General features: G+C 41.1%; 1 protein-coding gene across 1 annotated transcript in view; it reads right to left on the minus strand.

Moving 5' to 3' along the window:
• The window catches only part of LOC135938748 (carboxyl-terminal PDZ ligand of neuronal nitric oxide synthase protein), a 69,059-nt gene that overhangs the window by 18,792 nt on the left and 27,929 nt on the right, over positions 1–22,338 (minus strand). Inside the window, exons 2-5 of the mRNA XM_065482654.1 lie at positions 5,198–5,269; positions 4,258–4,353; positions 3,574–3,629; positions 1,666–1,774 (exon numbers count right to left, since the gene is read on the minus strand). Coding sequence (XP_065338726.1) covers positions 1,666–1,774; positions 3,574–3,629; positions 4,258–4,353; positions 5,198–5,269 — 333 coding nt within the window. The remainder of the gene's footprint in view (positions 1–1,665; positions 1,775–3,573; positions 3,630–4,257; positions 4,354–5,197; positions 5,270–22,338) is intronic.

Raw genomic sequence — 22,338 nt, forward strand, 5'->3', positions numbered from 1 at the left:
AAAAACTTATTTAATACTAAAAATCGTGGTGTATTTTGCGCAAAAGGAGAATTTCTCTCTCAAGATGCACGTTGAATTAAAAAAATTTATTTATATTGGTAGTGCCTGGACCTTTATAGCTCCTCAACTCTATTTTAATTTTTGCACATTTGAAATATATTTAATTCACAACTGGTAGATTTAAGCATTCAATACAGACAACTACGCACAATGTCCGTATTTTTCTGTATCGATCCGCTCTAGCATTTACATTCAACACAGTTGGCACGAGGTATGCCACTGAAATGTTAAAATATGGAAATCCCGAAATCATATCTATTCGCACAAATATTGCAGCAGTAAATGTTCTTTATCCCCCACTTCTCGTCTTCAAAGGATAGTTTATGGCCTTCATATGTTCTGTAAATTGAAGCAAAAAATCGCACAAGGCGAACACAACGTGCTTTTGAGCCGGCGGCGCACGAGTTTGCATTAATCACGCGTCAAAGGGTTGTTTTGCTTGCTACGCGAAGCTTTAATTTGGTCCGCCTTGACTTACAAGTCGGCGGGGACAAGTGTCCCTCGGCATTAGTGCGCCTAAGCCGGCCGAATCAACAACACGTGCGTCGTCATTCGGGCGGTGTTCGCTCTTCTAAGACAGCGAGAAGCGAGCAAAGTGTATTATTCACGTCCTCGCGTGCGTACGTTCGTTTGTTCCGTCCAAACTGCAGAGATGCACCATATTCTCATTTTATTGTTTTCGCAGTGACGTCAATCAGCGCGGACGCGGGTGCCAAGAAAAGTGGAAGCGCCGGTGGCGGAGACTAAACACTAAATTTAATACAGACACGGCTAGTTTCACGGATTGCCACAATGCTCTCGCTTTTCTTTCCTCGGAAAGTCGCCCGGAATAGACGCCAAAGGTGGTTTGCAAATGCACCCCGACACTGACGCCGACGCGACGGGATTTCCGACAGACGACAACTTGTTGCAAAATTTGCTCCTTGCAAACATCTTTCACATCTATAAATAAGTTTCAACAATGTTGTCTCGTTTATTTTATTTTAATTTTTAATGCAAGCTGACACGGAGCTTTAATTTATTTTAGTCAAGTCTCAAGACATTGAACGCGTGGATGAAATTGCAAAAATTCCTCGAGCTAAATTAAATATTTTGTTGTCACTTACAATTGCAAATATTTACATTGAGAAACGTTGCGATTGTATCAGGATGCGAATTTTGCCGGCAAAGTTCACGACAACAAACCAGTTGGCTTTGGCCGGAGTTAAACATTAAATCGTTCTGCCGCGACTTTGAATTATTGCTTTCCTCTAGAAATACGATTGGGCAACACGGCCGTCTCCGGTTCTTCGCATCTGCGAAAATCTGCAGACAGAAACAAACAAGCTAACAAACAAACTGCGCACGTCTGCACTCTCAGCCGATAATAAGCGCGGTAAATTTGCGACTTACAGCCGATGGGTGAAACCGACACACATTGCAGCTACAAATGCGGGAAACAGCAGCACTGCACCAGTTATAATTAAAATAATGAATCATCCGCGCTGTCTCAAGGCTCAAAATGTACGCGTCCCGACTCAATGAATTCTATTTTGCTCCAGAGCAAAAGCAAATCCAACCGACTGACAGAGCGTCTGGCGGCTGAAATTAGGAAAAATCACTCACTTTTTTCGTCGACTTGAACACGTTGCACTTGAATACGTTGCTAGCACCATCTCGTGCGATGTAGGAGAATATTTTGAGGTCCTGCGAGTCATGCGACACGTAGAATATTCTGCAAACCAGAACAAATTATCAATTTGGATTTGGAAAAATTCAAATAATTATTTTAACTGTCTGCATAATCGGCAATTGTTGTAATTGCGGCAAGTTGGAAGCACAGCCTACTTAATAAATAATAAATTAGAGTTCTATTCCATCTCATTCAGAGGAAGCGTGTATTAACAATGCATCACTCCCGAGAATAAGGTTGCGCAGTTCAGTGCAAATCTAGATATTTTCCAACAGTTACAGAATCTAAAAAAACTAACTAAAGCCACGTTTCCCCCCGTTTAAATGTGTAATGAACGATATCAATGGTGGGTTGGGTTCAACCATGGAATTTCAATCTCTGCTGCTTCACAACTCGCACCACATGTTGACGTAGCAGCTAAGCTACCATTCGGCAAATATTGTTTTAATTTAACAAAGCACCGGCTTCATTAATGCTGAGTCAACACGTTTAGTGGGCGCGAGAGATTTATTCCACGCGCGACTCAAAGGAACCAACGCACCAACTAAACAAACACACACGGACGGCGGCGGCAACGGCAACACAGAGGATGTAGAAACGGCGAAATAGAACTGTGCAAAGCAGGGACAAAGGCGTTTTTGGCCGCGATTCCTTCGCTCTGCCAAAGGAAGAGGCATTTATTTGTTGTGTGGGGTGACACATTTTGAGGCTCGCTTCAAACGTGCGAGAAAGCAGGGAAGTGACAGATCACAGCTTGTGTGTCAACGGTTCGGGCTAATTTGAAGAATTGCCTGTAGAAAATTTACTGTCTTTTAAATAGCCATCGTTAACAGGAAATTACATCAAAGATTGGCCATAATCGTGAACTTTCAACAAAATGATGTTCTAAAGCAACCGTTTGCAATAAAATTATACATACTATGTATACCAAATTAATTTTTGATAGATGCAGTTACCCAAGAGATCATCGTCAGCAATGATGCTGTAAATAATATTTATAGAAGAAGCGTCACCAGAGTGTGTGCAACTTCATATATATTTTATCACCTACTAAATCTTTGTGGCTTTTCACTTATATTTATTACAACTGTACTTCCAACTAGACGTTCGAACACTTCCCTTCTGCGCAATAAAATTAAGGGCCAGACTCTTAATTTATTTCTCTCTAAAATGATAGCCAAAGTTTGTGCCAAGTTAAGAAAATGTATTGCTACCTTCCTTCCAAAGAACGCAAAGCAATAAATCTATGCTCACAACGACACTATTCGACTAAAATATCAAACAAAAAGAACTGCGTATAAATAGCAATACTGTTGGCTGTTCTAACAATCTTAAAATTATCGCCATGTATGCTCATCTCTTTTTGCTGATAATTTTTTCCTATTTAGGTGCGCATTTGTCATTTTTGAGAAAATTTTAATAAAGCACAAAATGGTTGTTGGATATCATAGCTCTCAAAGAAAAAAAACATTATTATACTGTAAAATTTGCCACGAAAAATTTGAAAGAATCGTGGACATGGTTTCAACCAAAATTGAGTTCACGTGTTTAAAATGTATGTTTCAGAGATTTCATGTTTATGCAATTTCAAGACATACGTGCTGCGCAGGTTGCATACTTTATTCTTTGAAAACTATGTCGTATGACGTGTGCTTTTAGTTCGCTTTCTTCGAGTTTTAAATGCAAATTAGCTGCATTGAAATTAATTCACAAAGATGGAAGAAGTGTGAAATAATGAATTTAGAGCTGGTGCATTCGTTATAAAGGTCGTCACATTAAAGCTCTTTTACACTTTGCACATTACGCGATCGTGTCGCTCAAATAGGTCATTGGGTACTCACCTATAGATGGGATGTTGCATGAGCACCAATTTGCTGTCGTCCGTCCATTGATTTTTCTGCAACAAGAACGTGAGCGTGTTAAAAGCTGGAAGGCACGTCTGCAGGAGTACAATCGAGTGGCGATGAGAGGCAAGGCTCGTTCCCGACGGCCGTGCTTAAGGCTGGCTACAGCGTACGCCGCTGGCAGCCCTTTGTTTGCAGTTTTCAAGCAGCGAGAGAGTGAGATAGAAGCTCGCTGGGAGTAATCACTCACTCTTCACCGCCTCGCAATTTACACTAGATCGAGGCCCGCATTTCTTCTCGCGCACTTTCTTGCTTCCCGAGATTTCGGCGCGAAAACCCTGCAGCCTTAATTTCGGTGGCGGCGCGACGTGAATAATGCACGAGCAGCCCGTGATGAAAGGTCGGTTGCGTCGGCTTAGTGCTGCTTAAAATGCAAATTTGCCAGCGCAACCCTCCACCGCTTATATTTTAATGAAAAGTGGATCCCAAAGCGAGGCAGCAGGGCATTTACAATCAATATTGCAAGAGCAATTTGTGCTTGAAACAAAGCACCTCTGTAGAAAAAAACGAATATTCTCAATTTAAGTTTAAAAAAAAGTCGGGAAAAATCCATTATGAATGACATTTTTTTGTGAAGTCAATGTATAAAGTTTTTTTAAAGAGGAAAATGACACGACTCACCTTTTTCTTTTTTCCTTTCAGACTGACTTTGACACCTTCGATGGAAACCTCAACGTTGACTTTCTTCTTCTTCACCGCCTTCGCCTTGAATTCGTACTGTCAACAGCAAAACCATCAAATTACATCAGAGCAGTTCATCCACGCACTCCTTCGCATAACAATTTTTTCCAACAGCCAGAGAACGAGTCTGCCAACGTTTCTCTTCCACTCTCGCGGATTTTCGTCCGCAAAAGGCGGATCAATTTACGCTTCATTGGTTCTGAATTATCACCCGCACTCATTGTCAGCGAGCCGGTTGGATGGAGGAGCAGAGGAGACTCACCCAGACTCGCCCGTGGTTAATTGAAGAGGTTAGCGACTGAGGCAGTTTGGGGTTATGATGAAAGAATGAAAAATGGCTTTGATCTCGCGACCATACTAAATAAAACTCATGTATTTGATGGTCTTTTGTGCCAGGAAATTAATGAATACAAGATACCCAATCATATTGGTGCTAAATTTTATGGATGTTAATCAAATAAAAACGAAATTGTAAAAATTAAATAACTTAATTGAAATATTTGTACAGTTTGATAAAAATGGCTGAGTGAAAATTTGTTAATTTATCTTAAAAATTCATGTAATATTTTAAATTAAAAAGGGGAAAATTGTTAGTTATTGTCCCCCACACATTTTTGCAACTCTCAAGAATAAATGCCCGAAAAACTTGTTTTCCAAATGCAAAGCGTAAATAAAAGCACGGCTGAAAGGCTGATTGATGATACCAAAATATCGTACCAAAGCAGAAATTGAAAGAAAATAGAGACCGAACAAAAAATTAATATAGTGATATATATCATTTTGTGTTCGGTGCGACTTAATTGTTATGAGAAATTGATAGTTATTTGTATGGCAGGAAAAATAGAATTGGTAAACGTTTGCACGATCAGAATGTACTTACGCGAATGCGGCGCATGGCAGCTACAATTTCCACTCGACTGGTTGGCCGGGGGATGTCCAATGTCCCGATAAACTGAAACAAACGGAATGAGTAATGAATGAGTGCATCCAGGAAAGAGGAGATTAATGACCCTGCCTCTGTGAGAAGGGCGGCCGAAATCATCGCGTGAAAAATAAATGCGCATAGATTGCGCCATGAATGTTTTCTCATTGTTCACACAGGCAGCCTTTGTAAGCGTCTGGCGAGCACAAAAGCATTACCAGTGAACATTCATCTGGATTTCGGCTCCAAACACACCAAATAATTGACACTTTTCACTGCCCAATTCACTGTGGCAGCAAAGGTGAAAGCAAGAAAGTTCGTTTTCCTGCCTCTGTATGCAAATTAGAGAAATTTCCAAGGGCGGCTTTGCCCTCGATACGATCAAATCACTCCAAGAGGAGCTTTATTCATGCGGGGGCCGTTTGATAAGGCCTCTCGATGAATGGTTCGTTTCATCGGCTGTGTCAAGTTGAAAAACGTCAGCGGGAGAAAATGAAAATCCGTCCGCCACCGCCGCCGAAGCTACGGCAAGGGTTGCTTAATTCTGGGATTAGCAAGCCAAAGTGATCAAAATGCGACGGCTTTTGCGGGCCGGGAAGCCTTTCATAATAGTGTGTGTGTGCCGCTCGAATAACGCGAATGAACGAGCGATTTTGACGAACGGCAGAAAAGGCCTTTGCGCGAGAATGGATTTTAACTTAAGCAGCAGTCTTGCGCGTCGCTTTAAGCCGCTTTCCAAATCCCTCTGGCCAGAATCGAGAATGTGTGAGCTGGGTTGAGCGACCCAATAAATCTTATTAGCCTGCGAGTGTCGTACCCATTGGGACTCACACCCTTCTATACGTATGCATATGAACGAACGCAAAATCGTGCTCTCATCGCGTGTATAAGCTGTCATGAGGTATGTGGTGCTTTGCGGTGCGTGAATAATTTAGCGCGCATGAAGAATATCCTGTACATCACACACAAAGTGCTAAAAATAAAATACGAAGAAGGGTAAATCAAATAACATTGTTTAAGTAACAATCACGTTTGACTAAAAATAAAATTCAATTTATTTTCAAATACCATGAATTACTAAATGAAGTTTTTCGTTTGTAATTCAGTATCAATTGTCTTAATCTCAATAAAAAGAGAAGCGGAAAGTAAGAAAAATCCGGCTCCTTTTCCAAATTCGTCTTTAATATTTGAATATTTATCCAGTTCACAAGAATGTTGCGTTCAACGCTATATTTATCCAGCACATTTATTAAATGTCAATATCGCATCCAATCGGGTCGTTACGTGAAAACATCAATATTGATACAAGGTCATGGTGGAAAGCAAGAGTCGGGCTCCAAAAGTAGCTCTCAGGCGTCTCTCAAGCAACAGAGATCAAAATTGCGGAAGCCCCGCTCGCTACAGCAGCCGAGTGCCTCGGAAATTAATCGGGTTTAGATTAAAATTTCAGCTGGGTCGGAGGCCTGCAGCAGTCACGCCACCCACTCACTCAGCCCAGAGTTGATGCACTTGTGGTTTGCCGCTCGGTGACCACTATTGAGTGAGCTCCGATGCCGGTGTCGCATTTTCTCCCTCTCTTTGCACATACACACGACACGATTTGCTCGGCCACTCTTGCAGCAGCAGAAGAAGCAATTAGTTTTGTCAAAGAGCATATGCTAATGAGCGTTGCATAAATGAACGAGAAAGAAGAGCTGATGAAAGTTTGCATCACACCACGCAAGGCCTCCACTTTTGCACAAACCTACCAAAGATTTGAGCTTGGAAGCTGTGTCCATTGTCATGCAAATTTCGTGTAAATCACTGTGATGTGTTCGGCTCTAGCATAACACTTTGTGCACCGGTAGATTCAGTTTTGCTATATTCTATTTTATCTGTCAGCGCGCACATTGTCATATTGCGCTCTTTTTTCCTCTTTTGAGATGCACGCTATGCTCGATGACCTATTAATGAGCTCATAGTTTATTCAAAAGCAAAAAGATTCCAATATTTATTAATAAATAAACATAAATCACGAGTGGTCTGGAGAGGTGAATTGTTTTCGTTTATATCATTAATTTTACAGCATGTTTTAAAACGGAGCTAAAATATTTTCATCGTCAACTTTAAAATTACTTTAAAATTTTATTTTGCACTCACTGCAAACTCATCAGTAATACAGTTTTCAGGATTGCCAAATATTCTAGTGGTTTTCAGCTGTTTATCTGAAAGTCTGAAATCGAGCTTGCTTCTTTGAAAGTGCTTAGGAATTGGAGGCTAATGAAATATTCCTCCACAAAAATTGAGGCCACATGTCAACGAATTGCCAATCCAAGTCAGCAATAAAAGCTACCCGATATGGCTTCAGGGTAATAGCGGCAAGCTCAGTAATATGGCGAAAAGCTGTGTGAGTGAATTTCAATATCCGCACAGGCGGCTTTCGTCTGCGGCGGCACGTGTGCAAATCAAAGAGCACAATGCATACTAACCAAGCAGAGGCAGGGGGTTTTATCGCGGAGGAAACAGTACGTCGTTGCGTAAACCCATACAAATGCCTCGCTCTCGTTATATGCCCCGCGTTTCGACGTGACCACCAGCCGGCATTGACACACATATAATGGTCCGGGTCAAAGGTTAACACCCAGTGGTCAAGCCCCTGGCCTTCTGCTGTCTATTTTTATCCGCGGACTTTTCTCTTCTTCCGCTCCGAGACGAAACGGCACTTTTTTTCTCGATTTTGATTTGTCTGAGTGGCGTCGGGGTAAAAACTGCTTCATAGTTGGAGAGGTCGTTGGCGCAGAAACCGTATTGCTGTGAGATTGGATTATCATATTATTTGCCAGCTGGCCAGCAAGCGAGCAAAAAGCGAACAAGTGGCGACCAGCAGACTCACCAATTTTCGCAGTTTTGTGGTTTTGCTTCATCGACTCTCATTGCGTGAAGGTGGCTGCAAAATTGTTCTCTTAGACACATCAAAGCGAGCAAGAATTTAGATTGCAACCACTATTTTCTTTCTTCTCCCGTCCTGAACTTCATTGAAAAATAACTGTTTTCGTTCACAAGTACGAAAAATCGAATCGGCGTGATGGTTACATTGAATTCGCCTCGTAAAATTCAAAACTGCAAAACACTTTGCAGCAATTTTGTTCACATGACAGAGCGAGATGTTTTTGTGCACATTTCTTAAAGAAATAGACGCTCTCGTTTGTATTTCATCTGCATAGCGAGCAATAATAAAACTCTTAGCCATATCATCAATCTACACATAAGAGTGAGTCGGCTTTAGCGTCGAGCTGGCAAAACATTCTGCTCTAGTAGCAGCTTGCCTCGTTTTTTGCTCGCCGTTCCAACGTCTGCAAAACGTAAAAGCTGGTGAATGCAAAAAAGGCGCTAGTCTGGCGCACGGATGCTGAGTGAGTTTTGCTGTGTCACTCTCGGCGACTATTTTCCATTATAAGCGCTGAATTACGAGTTGGTGCCGTGCTTGGTGAGCCGAATTAGAATGCAGCACACGCGACCGGAAAGGTTCTCTGGCTGTCTTCCTGCTTATACGGCTCTCTGTGTGCCGCTGCGTGTGGATTCGGATTTGCAGACGACTGATTCCGCACTGCAGGGCCCGAAAGTAATACCCGCCCGAGAGCTGCTTAGAGATGCGCGGCACACACTTGCCGCGTCGCGAGCGCCCTTCTTCGCCCTACGATGATTGTTTATGTTTTCTAATCTGCTAACGAACAATGGACTCTCAAGGTCGGAAACGTCCCTTTTTCGGCTTGGCCTGTCGTCAGAATGCTAGCTGACGGCTGCGGGCCATTTTCATTCTATTAATCTGCTGAAAGCCGCCAGCTTTGTTGCACGTGTGCACTGCCGCTTTTAGGAAAAGGAGATCTCGAGTGCGTGCTTCTAGGTGCTTCGTGCTGCCCGCAGTCACAAAATAGGGAAGTGAAAGAATGTCTTTATTCCTAAAAAACGTTGTGAAATACTTGTAGAAATAACTCGCAATAAATGATTGTCTCATTTTTTTAAACCAGAATTTTTTAATACCAATGAAATCGCATCGCCAGCCTCGTATTTAAAAATTAATGTTTAAAATCCAGTAAAAAGATACAAGAGTTTTGGACCTCGCAATTTGAATAATGAATGTTTCAAGTTACTAAAATGTAATAAATATTTTTCCGTTTGCTGGTGTTTCACGTCCCCATAGCCAGAGAGTAAAGCAATAAGTTGAAACCGCATAACGCTGTCTCTTTTCACAAAGCATTCAAGGAAATTCTATATTTTCCAGCAAACTTTTCTCCTCGCTCTCGAGCTTGTAACAGAGATGCAGTTTTGCGGTAGAACACACACGTACATATTTGTATACTGCTTTAGATCTGCGAAATGTTGTCACGCGCACTATATCCGGTATCTTGAAAAGTTAAACGCGACAGCCAGACAAATTGAACTGTTTTTGCTTTGAGCTAGAGGCCCTTGTGAAACAAAAGGGTTTCTTGGGAAATGGAAAGAAGCCGGCTAAGAATTGTGCTTTTAGTTAAGGAAACATCAGGGTGTGAATTTTGCAACGCTTTGGGCCCACACTTTGTAATATCCCTACGCTCTTGTAGCAGGTATAATTATAAATTTTCGCAATTAAAAATGGAATGGATAGGTAATTAAGTTGATTAGAAGAAATCTAGCATAGGGATATTACAACTTGGAGGTCCTTTCAAATGGAAATCTATAATTATGATAAAATAAAAATAAATATCATGAGTTACTTTCCTAATTAAACAAGGATTTTATGAAAGACAAATTTTCGAAAAAATAGGGATATGCTTTTTTAACTATTAAATTCACATTTAATCCTGACAGATTAATTTCAGCTGTTTTACTAAAATCTGCAATCATTTGTTCATTTCACTTGAGATTTTTTTTTAATGTCATAGAAAAAAATGAAAACAATTTTTTAGCTAGACCGCAGGAAGCCAGATACTAAAACTAATTTCCCGTCTCAAACTTTTTCACGCAAGCTGTAAACGAGAAACTTTCCTAATCACAGGATTCTGCTCTGATTAAAAATAAGCCAGGCGGCAAAGAGCTCTTTCGCACCGTCAGGCAGCTGCGTTCAATTAACTACGAGCGGGGGTGAAGAAAAAACCTGCGTTCAAAGCTGAAATTTTGCGAACATAGCTTTGAATACCCAGGCTCCAGTTGCGTTGAAATAAGTCGCATTAATTTGCTCCAGTTGGCAAAATCTACTCTGTAAACAAGTGGGTGGATTTTGCTCTTGCGAGGGTTTCAGGGTTCAAAACGGCAGGCAACAGAGCGCGGATCGAATGCTTTGCGCAGAAACAATGGCTACTAGATTCGCGAATTTGCTGCTCCGCAATTCACGCAGTACCATTCAGGACTGATGAGTGCATGTATTTTCTTGCAGGCCGGAAGATTCAACGAGGGAGGCAGTAACACATCTGGTGCTCACGGAAATTAACTTGAGCGCGTGCAGCCGAGGAGAGGCTAATGTTATTATTCAGTTGGTGAACATGCTTCGAGAGTATATATATTAAATTTTACTTGAACCCATATACTGCAAATCGAATGTTCAATAAAGGCCGCCTTTGAGCAGCTTGAGCGGCGCAAATTTACTAGGGGTGCGTTGAGTTGAATATAGGATGTGGTTGCCAACTAAATTTGCAAATTATTTAATTCAAAGATTTGGATGAATTTTGTATATCGCTACAAGAGAGAAAATTAGGCATTCATACCAAAACTAACAATATTAAATCCATCATTGAAACAATAAAAAATGGAATTGAGATGAAAGGTTTGTTTTATATTAACAGAACTAGTGCAGCAGTTAAAATTTAAAAACAAATTAACGTAAACAAGTCCGGTTTAAGTTTATTACAATTTTTTATAAGTCAATTTCGCAAAATAGATAGTTTGTAAATTACTGAGAAGTTAAGAGGGACCAGTTTCTTTTGCAGACCAAATTTTACAGCTTCAGTCTTCTGAATCGTGCGCAGTAAAAATCGAAAAAAAGTGCGTCACTAGGGATGTGGCCCTGCAGAGAAGCGAAATAATCCAAGTCGTTAATTTTTATCACATTGAAACTCAGCGTCAAACGGATGCTGGGGCGCAGTATGAAAAACTACACTTTTCCATCAGTCGACGTTCTCCGCGAATCAATTTGCCCCGCCAAAAGGGCACTCACTGCGAGCGAATTAATTAATGGTCCGCGTGCGTGTGTGTGGCGTACGGGATTAAGTAGAATTTGGCGCCAACTTCGTCTAATTCTGTTTAGATGGAGCTAGACGGGCTCTCGCGCGCCGCGTGGTAATCAAAATAAAACAACGCAGCAGCAGCGGCCGGTAACTCTTCTTTTTGGCTGCTACACCCCAGCAGCCTTACGAACGGTTACTTTTTGCAAAAAGAAAGTCAGAAAGATAAATGGTCTTTCTTTAAATGTCAAAGTTTTAACTGAATTAAGAATTTTCTTCATTTTCCCGATAGTGCATGACTGCTGTCTCTTAAAAGAAAAAGAGTTTCAACGTTTAAGAATAAGCTTTTGTAGAATAGCTGAAGAAATTTCACTAATCATCTTGCCACTGAACCATCTTAATGGCTCCGAGCAAGTTAATTGGGCGAAAAAGTTTTAAGCAGAGTGTGCACCGCAGGCAGCATACTTCTAAAATCCAAGGGGTAAAAGTTTGGCCGTAATTGACGTAATATCACCCATAATTAGATTTCCTTGATGAGGCACCCAAAATTCTTTCAAAATATTTATAATTAAATGAAATTTGTTCAAGTTTATTATTTCCATTTCAAAACAAAATATCCAAGTATTTTTATGTATATTTAAAAAATTTAATTTCAACTTCGATCTCCCCCTTGTTATTATCACATCATTTCTCTGGAAATATTTATTTTGCTAATTAGAAAATTTGAGCGAGATGTGCTTCCAACAAACAAAAATTTGGCAGACAGGCAGTTGTTAGAGATTATTCACAATTTTAAAAAAAGCAGATGATAGACCTTTCTAGTTGGAAAATGCAACGCGAGCGTTTGTTTTCCACGCAGAGCTCATCGCGCGGAATTCCGTGGCCATAAAATTTCATAAATCCAGCAGCTCACAACAGAAAACAGCTCTCAAGCTTAGCGCAGCCCCAAAAGTAAAAAGCGCACACTTTTCATCTCGCTGGCTTTTTCATCATCAAGGCGTTACTTTTCTGGCTGCAGTGCCCTTCCATCCAACTTTTTTTATTTAATTTCCGCTCTGTGAATGGGTACTAATTTTGTTTCGAGCAGTTTCCACAGTTGCTGAAATTAATGTCGCCGAGAAAGATGGCTTGAGTGGCGAGTGGGACGTATTTCCAAAGCGGGCATATTGCAGGAAAGGTCCTTAATTGAAGTAAAAGGAGCTGCAGTTAGTAAATAAACCATTCAGCCAGCCTATTACGATCGGCGAATGAGTCATTCAGCGGGAACTCGACTCCGTCAGCACAAATTATTTAATATATGACGTCACAAGAGAGCGCCTATAACCGAGAGAAAAAGTGGTCCATCGGCACGACGATGATTTCACTGAAGCCAAAAGATATAAACACGGGAGTGATGGCCGGCGCATAATCGAGTAAAAAAGCTATTTGTGTTGCTAGTTAGTTATTCATCTGGCGGAGTGGCTGAGTGGGGCCGATGAATGTAATATTCAGAGGTGCCGCGCCCAAATGCCGGAAATGTGACATCAGCTCGCGGGAAGGATGAATCCCAACTCACTCTACGTCTCATTTTGTGCATCGTTAACTGAACTAACGGTTGGAAAAATTAAAAAGTTTCTTCCATAGAATTTTCGCACCATTCATAAAAGAAGATGAATTGGAGAGAAACAAATATTTGCTCGAGACTCGGCCATGACTTGTTGCATTCTTCAATTTTGATTTGAAAGGAGCTAAAAGACCTAAGACATTGGCTTATTATTTGGTAAATTTGCTAGAGTAAGATTAATAAATAAATCACAACAGTTCAAATATTTTGTATAGACTTTCATACGGTCTATGTTTTTTCAAGTGCTGATGAGAAAAGGGCCAACTGAAGTCTGAAGCATATATGCAGAAAAGCAATTTAAAGACTTGGCAGCACGCAAAAAATCGAGCTCCCTTGCTGGCGACCGACAAAACTTGCAGGGCAACTATTTGAGACAATCCCCAGACGCGGCGGGCGAAGGGAAAACGAAAACTCCTCGCCTAAGAAGCAGTGAAGGCGAGGAAAATGCGAACTTTTTTTACGACGCGTGCTGCAGCAGAATCTATTTTCTGGTTAAGAGGACGTGGAAAGAGTCGTGTTTGCAGCGGGGGACACGCTCTGAATTTTTCTCTGCCCGCTGGAGAAATGTACGTGTATATATGTATCATGCGCTGCTGCGGGACAAAAATAAAAACGTCATATCTGTGTAAAGGGCATAAAGCAGAGGCCGAGAGAACCAAGCCGCTTTCTTGCGCAGTGCGAAGGCAAAATTTACTGCAGCCTCGGGAATCTGCTCAAAACAGCACGCAGCGACGGGCGGCTCTTTTATTCACATCCCTTGCCTCGCGCCCTACATTGCTAATGCAGATTTAATGATAAGGGCAGTGAAACACGGGCACGCTGCCAATGAACCCATTAATTAGAACAAAAGTTTGTGCAATTATTGAAGTCTTAATGGGATTTACTTGTCGCCAGTCAACGACTTCGTTCATTTTATGTTCAGTTTCCCTTGAGGCGTGGACTACAAATTAAACATATTTAAAACAAAAAAAATCCTGTTTCAAATTGAATTTATGCATTTTAAAGTTAATTTATGATAATGACAGGCCGTGATTAAATCGCTTATCTCATTATGATTTTGGCAAGATTTCCCACTTTTGTTCATTTTTATCTAATTTTCCAAGATTTGATGAACGGTTCTTTTCTGTTCCTTCTTTTCCAACATTTTCCTCACTTCCCGTCACGGACCAAGTCGACAGTTGTTCCACTGCAGAGTCCTCTTCTCTCGTCGTCCGTGTACACGTTCTCCGTTTAGCAATCAAATTAGCTGCCCTGCACATTCTTCCCTCGCGCATAAATCTTTGATTAGCAATCCCAGCTGCAGGGTAGGTCTTTTCCAGGACCACGCCCATTTTGTGAATGTACATTATTAATTAACAAGCAGTAGTCGAAGCTGCTGGGCTGCTTCCATGCCAAGTCGATTCAAAGAAGCGAAACTTTTAGCAGCACAAGAATATAGGAAACTCGATTAAAGTAAAAGACACGAAAGACACTCTCTGCCGCCTTTGCCCACAGTCTATGAACAGATTAAGTTCAAGCTGTGCTCACAGAGATCGGCATGTATACTGATAATGATGCATATTCATTGCATGACGAGAGGGAAGAGGGTTGGTTGAACCCGTCTGCTTTGTTGCCTTGAGAATCCAATATGAATAATCAATTGTTTCTCAAAGGGAATAACTTGACCATCCTCTCGACAGAGGAGGTAAAAAGAAAAATGCAGGATTCTATTAAAGAGTCTCCAATTCAATCCTTTTTCAATATTTTTATAAAATACTTTATATAATTAACGTACTCTAGGCTTTGTACATTTTTTTGCGTTTCGATTATCTAAATTTGCCACTGAAGGGAAATAAAAAATCAAGAATGGAGAAAAATAGAACACCGCTTGAGGGAGAAAGAGCAATTTAAAAAGGCCTTGCTTCAATTTAGAGCAGTTTGCCGTTCAGTGCGTGTTCACAACACAAGGTTCTTCATAACCGAAAGAAGACAGAGCGTGGCTAACATTTTGCCTCTTACACGAGATATGAAACCCAAAGTCTCGCGATTTAAACACATGCGGCATTTGAGGGAGAAAAGCTCACTCAAGGCGCGGCAGCAGCAGGCGCCGCACGTGAGCGCAATTGAAGTCAAGGCGAATATTGGCTGATGCTGCTGCTGCGCTGGCCGAATCACCCCCGCGCCCAACTGCTCCTGAATGGCAATCGGTCGGTCTCGTGATCGCAAAGCAATTTTCAGTGGCGCGCGCGCGAAAACATGCATTTGTTTGCTCTCGTTCCATAAATATCTTTCCCGTTCATATGCACGCCAGCGTGTTTTCGTTTCATTTGCGTCGGCTTTGGTCTCGCATGCAAATCGGGAAAATAAAATGGCAGTGCATAAAAGAGCTCACGGCCGGGCGTTCATTATTCATGATGCAAATCAACTTATTTGCAGGAAATTGAGATGCGTGTGACGTGATGAGAGCCGCCGTGTTTTGTTTGTTTTGCTTTGTACCTGGTCTGTGTACTGATTGTGCTGCTGCCGTTTTGTTGATGTCTGCTTTTTATAGCGCACAGGGACATTTTGAATATTCATGATGCATCCACGAGGGATGCAGACATGATTGCATCCCAGTAAAAAAATACATATAATGAGACGTGGCAAACCTTTTCAACCCTTTCTGTCTATAGAACTTATGAAAATGCTTGAGTGCCAAAACTTTAAGGGTAGTTTTTTATATTATACAACAAGATGAACAACTTTACTGTAGTTTATGATGTATTCCATTATTTGTATCATCCGTATTATCATTTATTGTTCTTTTCAAAATTTAAGAGTCACTTATAAGTTTCATTGCAAAGAATAAAACTGTTATCAGCATGAACAATACCGACCCCCACATTTTCATTTCTGCTTCAGGTGAAATCCAATTTGTGTAAGCAAATGAAACGCACTCGGAAAAAGATGAGCTCCCGCAAAATGCAATTCCATCTCTTTGGTGCAGGCAATTTGAAAACTCAGCGGTTGGCTATGGTACACACACTAACGCGCGGTGACTGCGACTCTCCTCCCTTCTTTTCCGCACATATCTTGCCATATCTGCATGAATGAATAAACGAGAAAATTTCTCCGACGCAATTTTCCGTATAGTAAGAGGCTTTACTCTTCGAGAACTCTTTTGCCTCGATGAAAGTATCAGCGACGGATGTGAGAGAGGGCACAAGGGTACACCAATCATTATTTCTTCCGCTCTCTTCATACCGGACTGCAAAAGGATCAGAGTAGCGAGGAATTTAATTTGTGCACTCGCCTCTTTGTGAGTGGCAAAAAAATTATCTTCTAGATGCGGTGATTCGAGCGGAAGGAATGAGATTGCGATTGGAATCTTCGTCCAATATTGTTTTCTGAAGGGTTGTTCCACGTAATAACATTCTTCTTTGAACTCCCCTTTGTTTTAATATATATCCACGAGCTCTGATTCAATTAAATATAAAAATAATGCCAAGCAGAATGTGTACGAAAACTAGAATTAATCGAATTAATATTAAATTCTAAAGCAAAAACAATTTCAATCACAGCGAGAAGATACTACAAATTGCCTCAAAAGGATTTTCTTTAAGCCATGCACCGTAATATTTGCATAAATTGATTAAATTACCTGAGTGATGCAATCTCATAATTGTACGCGCCAAGCAAATTGCAGTCTATGAGAATCATTTTCCAAATGAGTTCACCCGGTCTCGTCTTGACGCAACGCGTGGTATAACATGATTCAGTCTCTTCCATTTCTCATTTCATTCAGCCAAGCGTTAGTTTCAATTTCTCCGCCGTGCAAACGCAGCTGGCAAAAAGTTAGCGTTCGTAGCTTGCGTCTAATTGAAATGAGTCGTGCCGGCCGCGGTGACAGCTAATTTAAAAAGTGTCACTCGGAGACAATTGATGCAGCCACATAGCCAATGGATGGATGAGCCCCTGAATTTTCACCCTGGCCTGACCGACCAGCAATCCATCCTATCCGACTATCCGGTTGATTGATTAAAAGCAGGCTGCGTGGAATGAACGGCCAACGTGAGCGCTGGTTTAATTGTAAACTCATCGCCGGCCACTCGAGCATCGTCAAGTCAATTTTTCGTGCTAGCATGCGTGTTGAATCGAATGACGTGCTCCACACCATTTGCTCAATATTCTTCCCGTTGATCGTTTTTACACGCTTCAATTAAATACGCCATTTGGCAAGGCAAAATTAAAATCACAACATCCCCAGGACATTTGTGCCAATGCAACTGGAAATTGTCCCGTGCAAAAATTGCCTTTGCACGGAGCATAGGGTATGTAAATTCAAAAATGGATTTTATTGATTTAATTTTACAGAATTATAACGGAATCTTTGTTTAAATTTTTTGCTTTCACGTTTTATAACATTTTTTAGATACAATTTAAGAGTACATTTTCCAAAATTACTTCAAAGTAGTTCAGAAGTGTTTTTCGAGATGCTACTAAAGGCTATGTGGAGAGAGGTTTTTAATATTCTCTCAGAGGATTATGTTTCTTTTATTTTCAAATGTGTGACAGCAATTTGCATAAAATCAATATATTTCTCATTGTTCTCAGTCTTGCACAGAACTAAGGCAGAAAAATGCGAATTATGCTTTTTGATATATTTTCCCTTTAAAACAGAACTGTTATACTTTTTTAATGATTATTAAGTCGCCTTTTCATGAATCATGATCATAAATCGCAAACCCCATCTGCTCTAATAACTCTCTGGCTCTCCAATTTCGTCTCACTCAGAGTGTTTGAAAGTTTGTGGCTCGTCCCCGGCCAGCTCTGGGACGGAATTGATATGTGCCGTGACTGCGACGGCCGGTGTTTGTGTATTGTGCGGGAGGATTACAAGGAGCATGTGTGTGACAGCGGGCAAAGCTAGCGCGGGTGACGCAGTCCCGCCGCCGCATTTATTCCAACCAGCCCGCTCTCTCGGTCTCTAGAAATAGCCCCTGAGACCACTTCTTCTTGCAAAATTTTATCTCACGCACGCCGCGCCATTAACAAAAAAGCAAGAAGAGTGCGGTGTGCCGAGCAGAGAGGCAAGAGAGCGAGCTCGCGTGAAAAATGAGATAAAGTGGCGGACGGGCCGGCCCAATGCTAAAATTAAAATATCGGAGGTGCATGCAGATGTATTTTCGGGCCATTCTAACAGGTTCTTTACACATTTTGCTTGGCAATGACTGAGCTTTGCTCAATGGGGATTAACTTGGCCCAGCAGCAGCCGATCTTAAAATGAGCCAGACGCCTCTCTTACAATTAGACCAATTACATAAACTTCGCAGTCGAATTTTTAGACATTTTAAAGGGACATAATATGGGTGGATTATCGTATTTAATATATTTTTGTGGGTAGTATATCGGAGAAAAAGCAATCAACCTATTCTAACAAAACATGCTAGAAGATAAAAGTTGTAATATCCTCAAGAAAAGCCTAAACAATTTAAATTTAGACTTTAAAAATCATGCTAAGTGAAGTAAAAGATAAAACAAAACATGATTTCTGATTGTTGTTCGATCGATTTCTTAATTTTTCCAATATTTATTTCTATAACCATTGTCACTTCTACGTATTTTTCCTTTTTACCAAACGAAAAGGAATGGTCAGAAGTAAAAAATATGTTAGTATTGAAAATTTAAATGTCACCCTGCCATAAGTGATAAAATTTCCCAAAACTGGTAGCACGGAAATCAATTACAGTAATTGGATATATTAACCAAGCGGAAAATTTCCAGACCAATAAACGCTTGTACATTTCAGGCCACTTTTTAGCTGTGTGCAAACACACGCAAAAACAGAGTAGCCGTCAATTTTATTATGATTTGTCAGCCGGTGTACTGTGCGAGCAAATAAAATGAAGTGGGGATCGCGTGTTTTTCTACCCTTTGTGGATCAGTTCAAACTTTTACAACACGCAGCTGTTTTTCACCCACACAGCACACGTGAGAGGAGCTTTGAAGCCAAACTCAAAGCGGCGGCTGTTCATTTTCACGTCCTCAAAAGTGCAAAGCCTGTGCCAGCAGCTATCTCTCTTTTTCGGGCAAATATTTGATTAGTTTGAAAGCGTTTTCAAATGCAAAAGTGTTGGAAATTCCAACTTGCTCTGCTAAAGTTGGTAGGGCATAATAAAATAAGGCCTTCCTTGTGTGCATTACCTACCAGCGTCATCCGCGACCAAACTTTTCACTCTGCACTCATTCTATAGTTGCGCAAAAGGTCTGTCAGCGGAATCTCGATTGATTTATGATTAAATAAAAAAGGAGGAAAGTTTTCTTCACATGGTGGTAGCGGGCAAACTTTAAAGAAAAATGCAAAAAGCACACGTGCTTTGGTGTATTCTTCCCCTCTACTTGAGTTTCCACGGTAGTAAAAATCTGCAGGGGATTCGAGTTCTAAATTTATTTACTGCCGTTTCAGCGACAATAATTCCAGTTTATTGAAGCCATAAAAAGGCAGCATTCTCTTTCGCTATGTTCAACACAATAGCAGAAAAATGCAAATCTATACTTTTACGAGAGGTAAAATCAAATCCATATAGAAAATCCGACAGAATTTAGACGTTGCCTCAGCGAATGGAAAGGGGTGTGCATCTAGATAATCCCATATTGGTTTGCATATTTATGAGGGAGGAGATCTGCTCGATACAGTATATATAGGAGGCGAGCCGAGATAAAAAGAGGAAGCACACAGTAAGCAGACACAAAATGGTATTTCACCGCTTTTTGGAGCTCTTAATACTCGAAAGTGGTTGTTGATCGTAAAGTTTATATGGTGGATTCCACTAACTGCCTGCGAGCAGAAGTCATAAAGCGGCGCGTATTGCCGGCTGCGAACAACCCCGAAACAGGCCGGCAGAGAGAAGCTTCTTCCAAATTGGGTCTTCCGTGCATAAGCGTGAAAAAGCGAGGGCGAATTAATGTGCTTTGAAGTCAGACCAATTATTGTAAAATTACGATGGGAACTCCAGTTCTCTAATTTTCAGTGCTCCGAAGGGAGGGTGCGTTCCTCCTTTCTCTCGGAATTTCCCATTTGACCTACAGAATTCAATTTTGCGTCAGTCTCCTGGCAAACAGAGGTGTGTGCAAATATCTTTGTACATTGAAAACTTCTTTGAATTAAGAAATCAGGCCCTGACTAACGGTGAGGATAGCCCGCCTTTAATACTCTCTGCTCACATTTTCCTCGTGCGGTCTGAAAAGGAGTCAAGTTCAACAGTCAAGTCACTAAACACACAGCTGCACGCGGATAAAGGCAACCGCATTGTGTACCAAAGGGTTCATTGAATCAGTATACTAAAATTAATTTTTTCTTGCTCAAATATTTGGTTTTATGTACGTTTTGCAAATGTAGAACAGCTTGAAATCGATAAAAATAAATCGATGACCGTTTGCGTGAATGTGAAGCAATTCAAAATAATGATACTAATCCAATTTTGTCGTTTCAGCAAATCTTGTGGTAAACATGACCGTAAAATGTTTTGAATATCCTAAGCTTGGAGGCGAGGCATTATATATGTATATAACTAATATAGCAGCATCTGCTTTAACCAGCAAGAATGCACGTTGTTCTCTCACAAAGTGTGTTTGCACATAAAATTTGTGTCCAGCGAACTGGCGCTAGTGTAATAATTTTAAAGTTGCGCGTTAGCACCTACTCGCCAGAGCATGGTAATTAATTTGCAACTGCTGCTGAGCTGACTGCTCTTCTGCGAAATAGGCAAAGCGAGCTGAGGGAGTGCGGCTCACTCAGCTGAAGCGGAGACACACGGACTGCGGCTTGTTCCTGTGTGATGTGCAGTTGCGGATTCATTCATCCGTCGCAGAGGCGGACAAGGCTCCGGCTATAGAGGAGTGTCTGCATGCGCACCTCCGGCAAAATAATTTATTCAATTCTGCTTCTCCACCCCGTACCCATACAATTCGGCAGATGAGCTTGTTTGCCGAATAGTTTAGTGTGCACGTTATGCCAATTTTCCGGTCTGCTGGACATGTAAATGAAAAGATCGTGGCGTGCAGATTTACATTCTGCCAGCAGGTTCTCTAATTTTGCTATTTAAACGTTTCATATTTAAACAAAAGTTTTAATGAATTGACGATTAAAATTTTAAGAATGTTTGACAAGCAACTCGCCTTCATTTCTCACGCCAGGTGGCAAAGGAGCGACGCGACAACTTCAATTTTGACTGCTAAAGCTAGTCGGCCTCTCGCTGTCCTATGCTCACTATAGAGACTTTGGGGGGCCAAGTCGTCGAAAGGCTGCATAGTTTTTTGAATTCCAAACACTTAAGCTGGTTTATTTATCTGTAGAACATTAGCAGGGCGATGATTTGGTCGGATTTTTATTGGGCGCCACGCATTCTATTTCTGTGTTTTTCTGTCGCTTTGGTGGGGCTGCTAAGCAGTTTCGGTCTCCTTGCGGCTTCACCTCGAGCCTTGGTGCGCGAGAGAATGAATAAGAGAGCAAAGGCAAGAGGAAACGCCAGCTTGCTGTGCGGAGGGCAGAGAAAAAAACTGCATTAACCTTTTTGCAAGTCTGGAAATTTTGTTCTTGCCAGATGAAAAAATTTCGCTCGACTTTTATCTCAATTTCCGTTTCTTTTTTGTTTTAAGACGTCGACTATAAAACCGAGGTGCCTTATGTGCACCGTAAGAAAGAATTTAGCTCTTCTGTGTCCTTCACTCCCCTGATATTTTCCCCTGCTCAATGCACCGAAGGGTGTGTGTGTTTCTTGTCGGCAGAACAAAACGTCGTTTTGTGCAATTGTCTAATTGCTTTGGTGACGTCACGCCAAATGTCACGGAGGCATTAAAAGCCCAAAAACAAAAAGCAACGCACGCTCGTTTTTCGCACAAAGGATATTGATAATTCTCCGCAGTGGAACAGCTCTCTAGAATATTAAACGGCGAGTACATAGGGATTTTCAATCAAGAAGAAGCCGCTCAGCGCAGAATGTTCCATAATGCACGACTTCCTTTTCTGGTTTCATCATTCACCAAGGGAGCCACGTGTGTTACGGCAACTTCTAAGAGACTCCTCGGAGCAATTAACAAATGAAAATCCATAGCTTAACATTTGCAACATGAATGACGTTGAAGTGTGAAAAGGATTTTGTGTACTTTCTGGACAAAAAAGCTATTATACAGTTCTATTCTCAAAATTTGCATGAGTGTCAGTATTTTTTATATATTTTTCTGCAAAATGGAGAACTTGAACTCATCTTCATAAGCAGAGTAATAATTTGAAACAGGATACTGTGATACACCATATTGCAAGTTTATACATACTTTTTGTATAACATTCCCTCACCTGTGGA

The sequence above is a fragment of the Cloeon dipterum genome, chromosome 3 (genome assembly GCF_949628265.1).
Source record: "Cloeon dipterum chromosome 3, ieCloDipt1.1, whole genome shotgun sequence".
Lineage (NCBI taxonomy): Eukaryota > Metazoa > Arthropoda > Insecta > Ephemeroptera > Baetidae > Cloeon > Cloeon dipterum.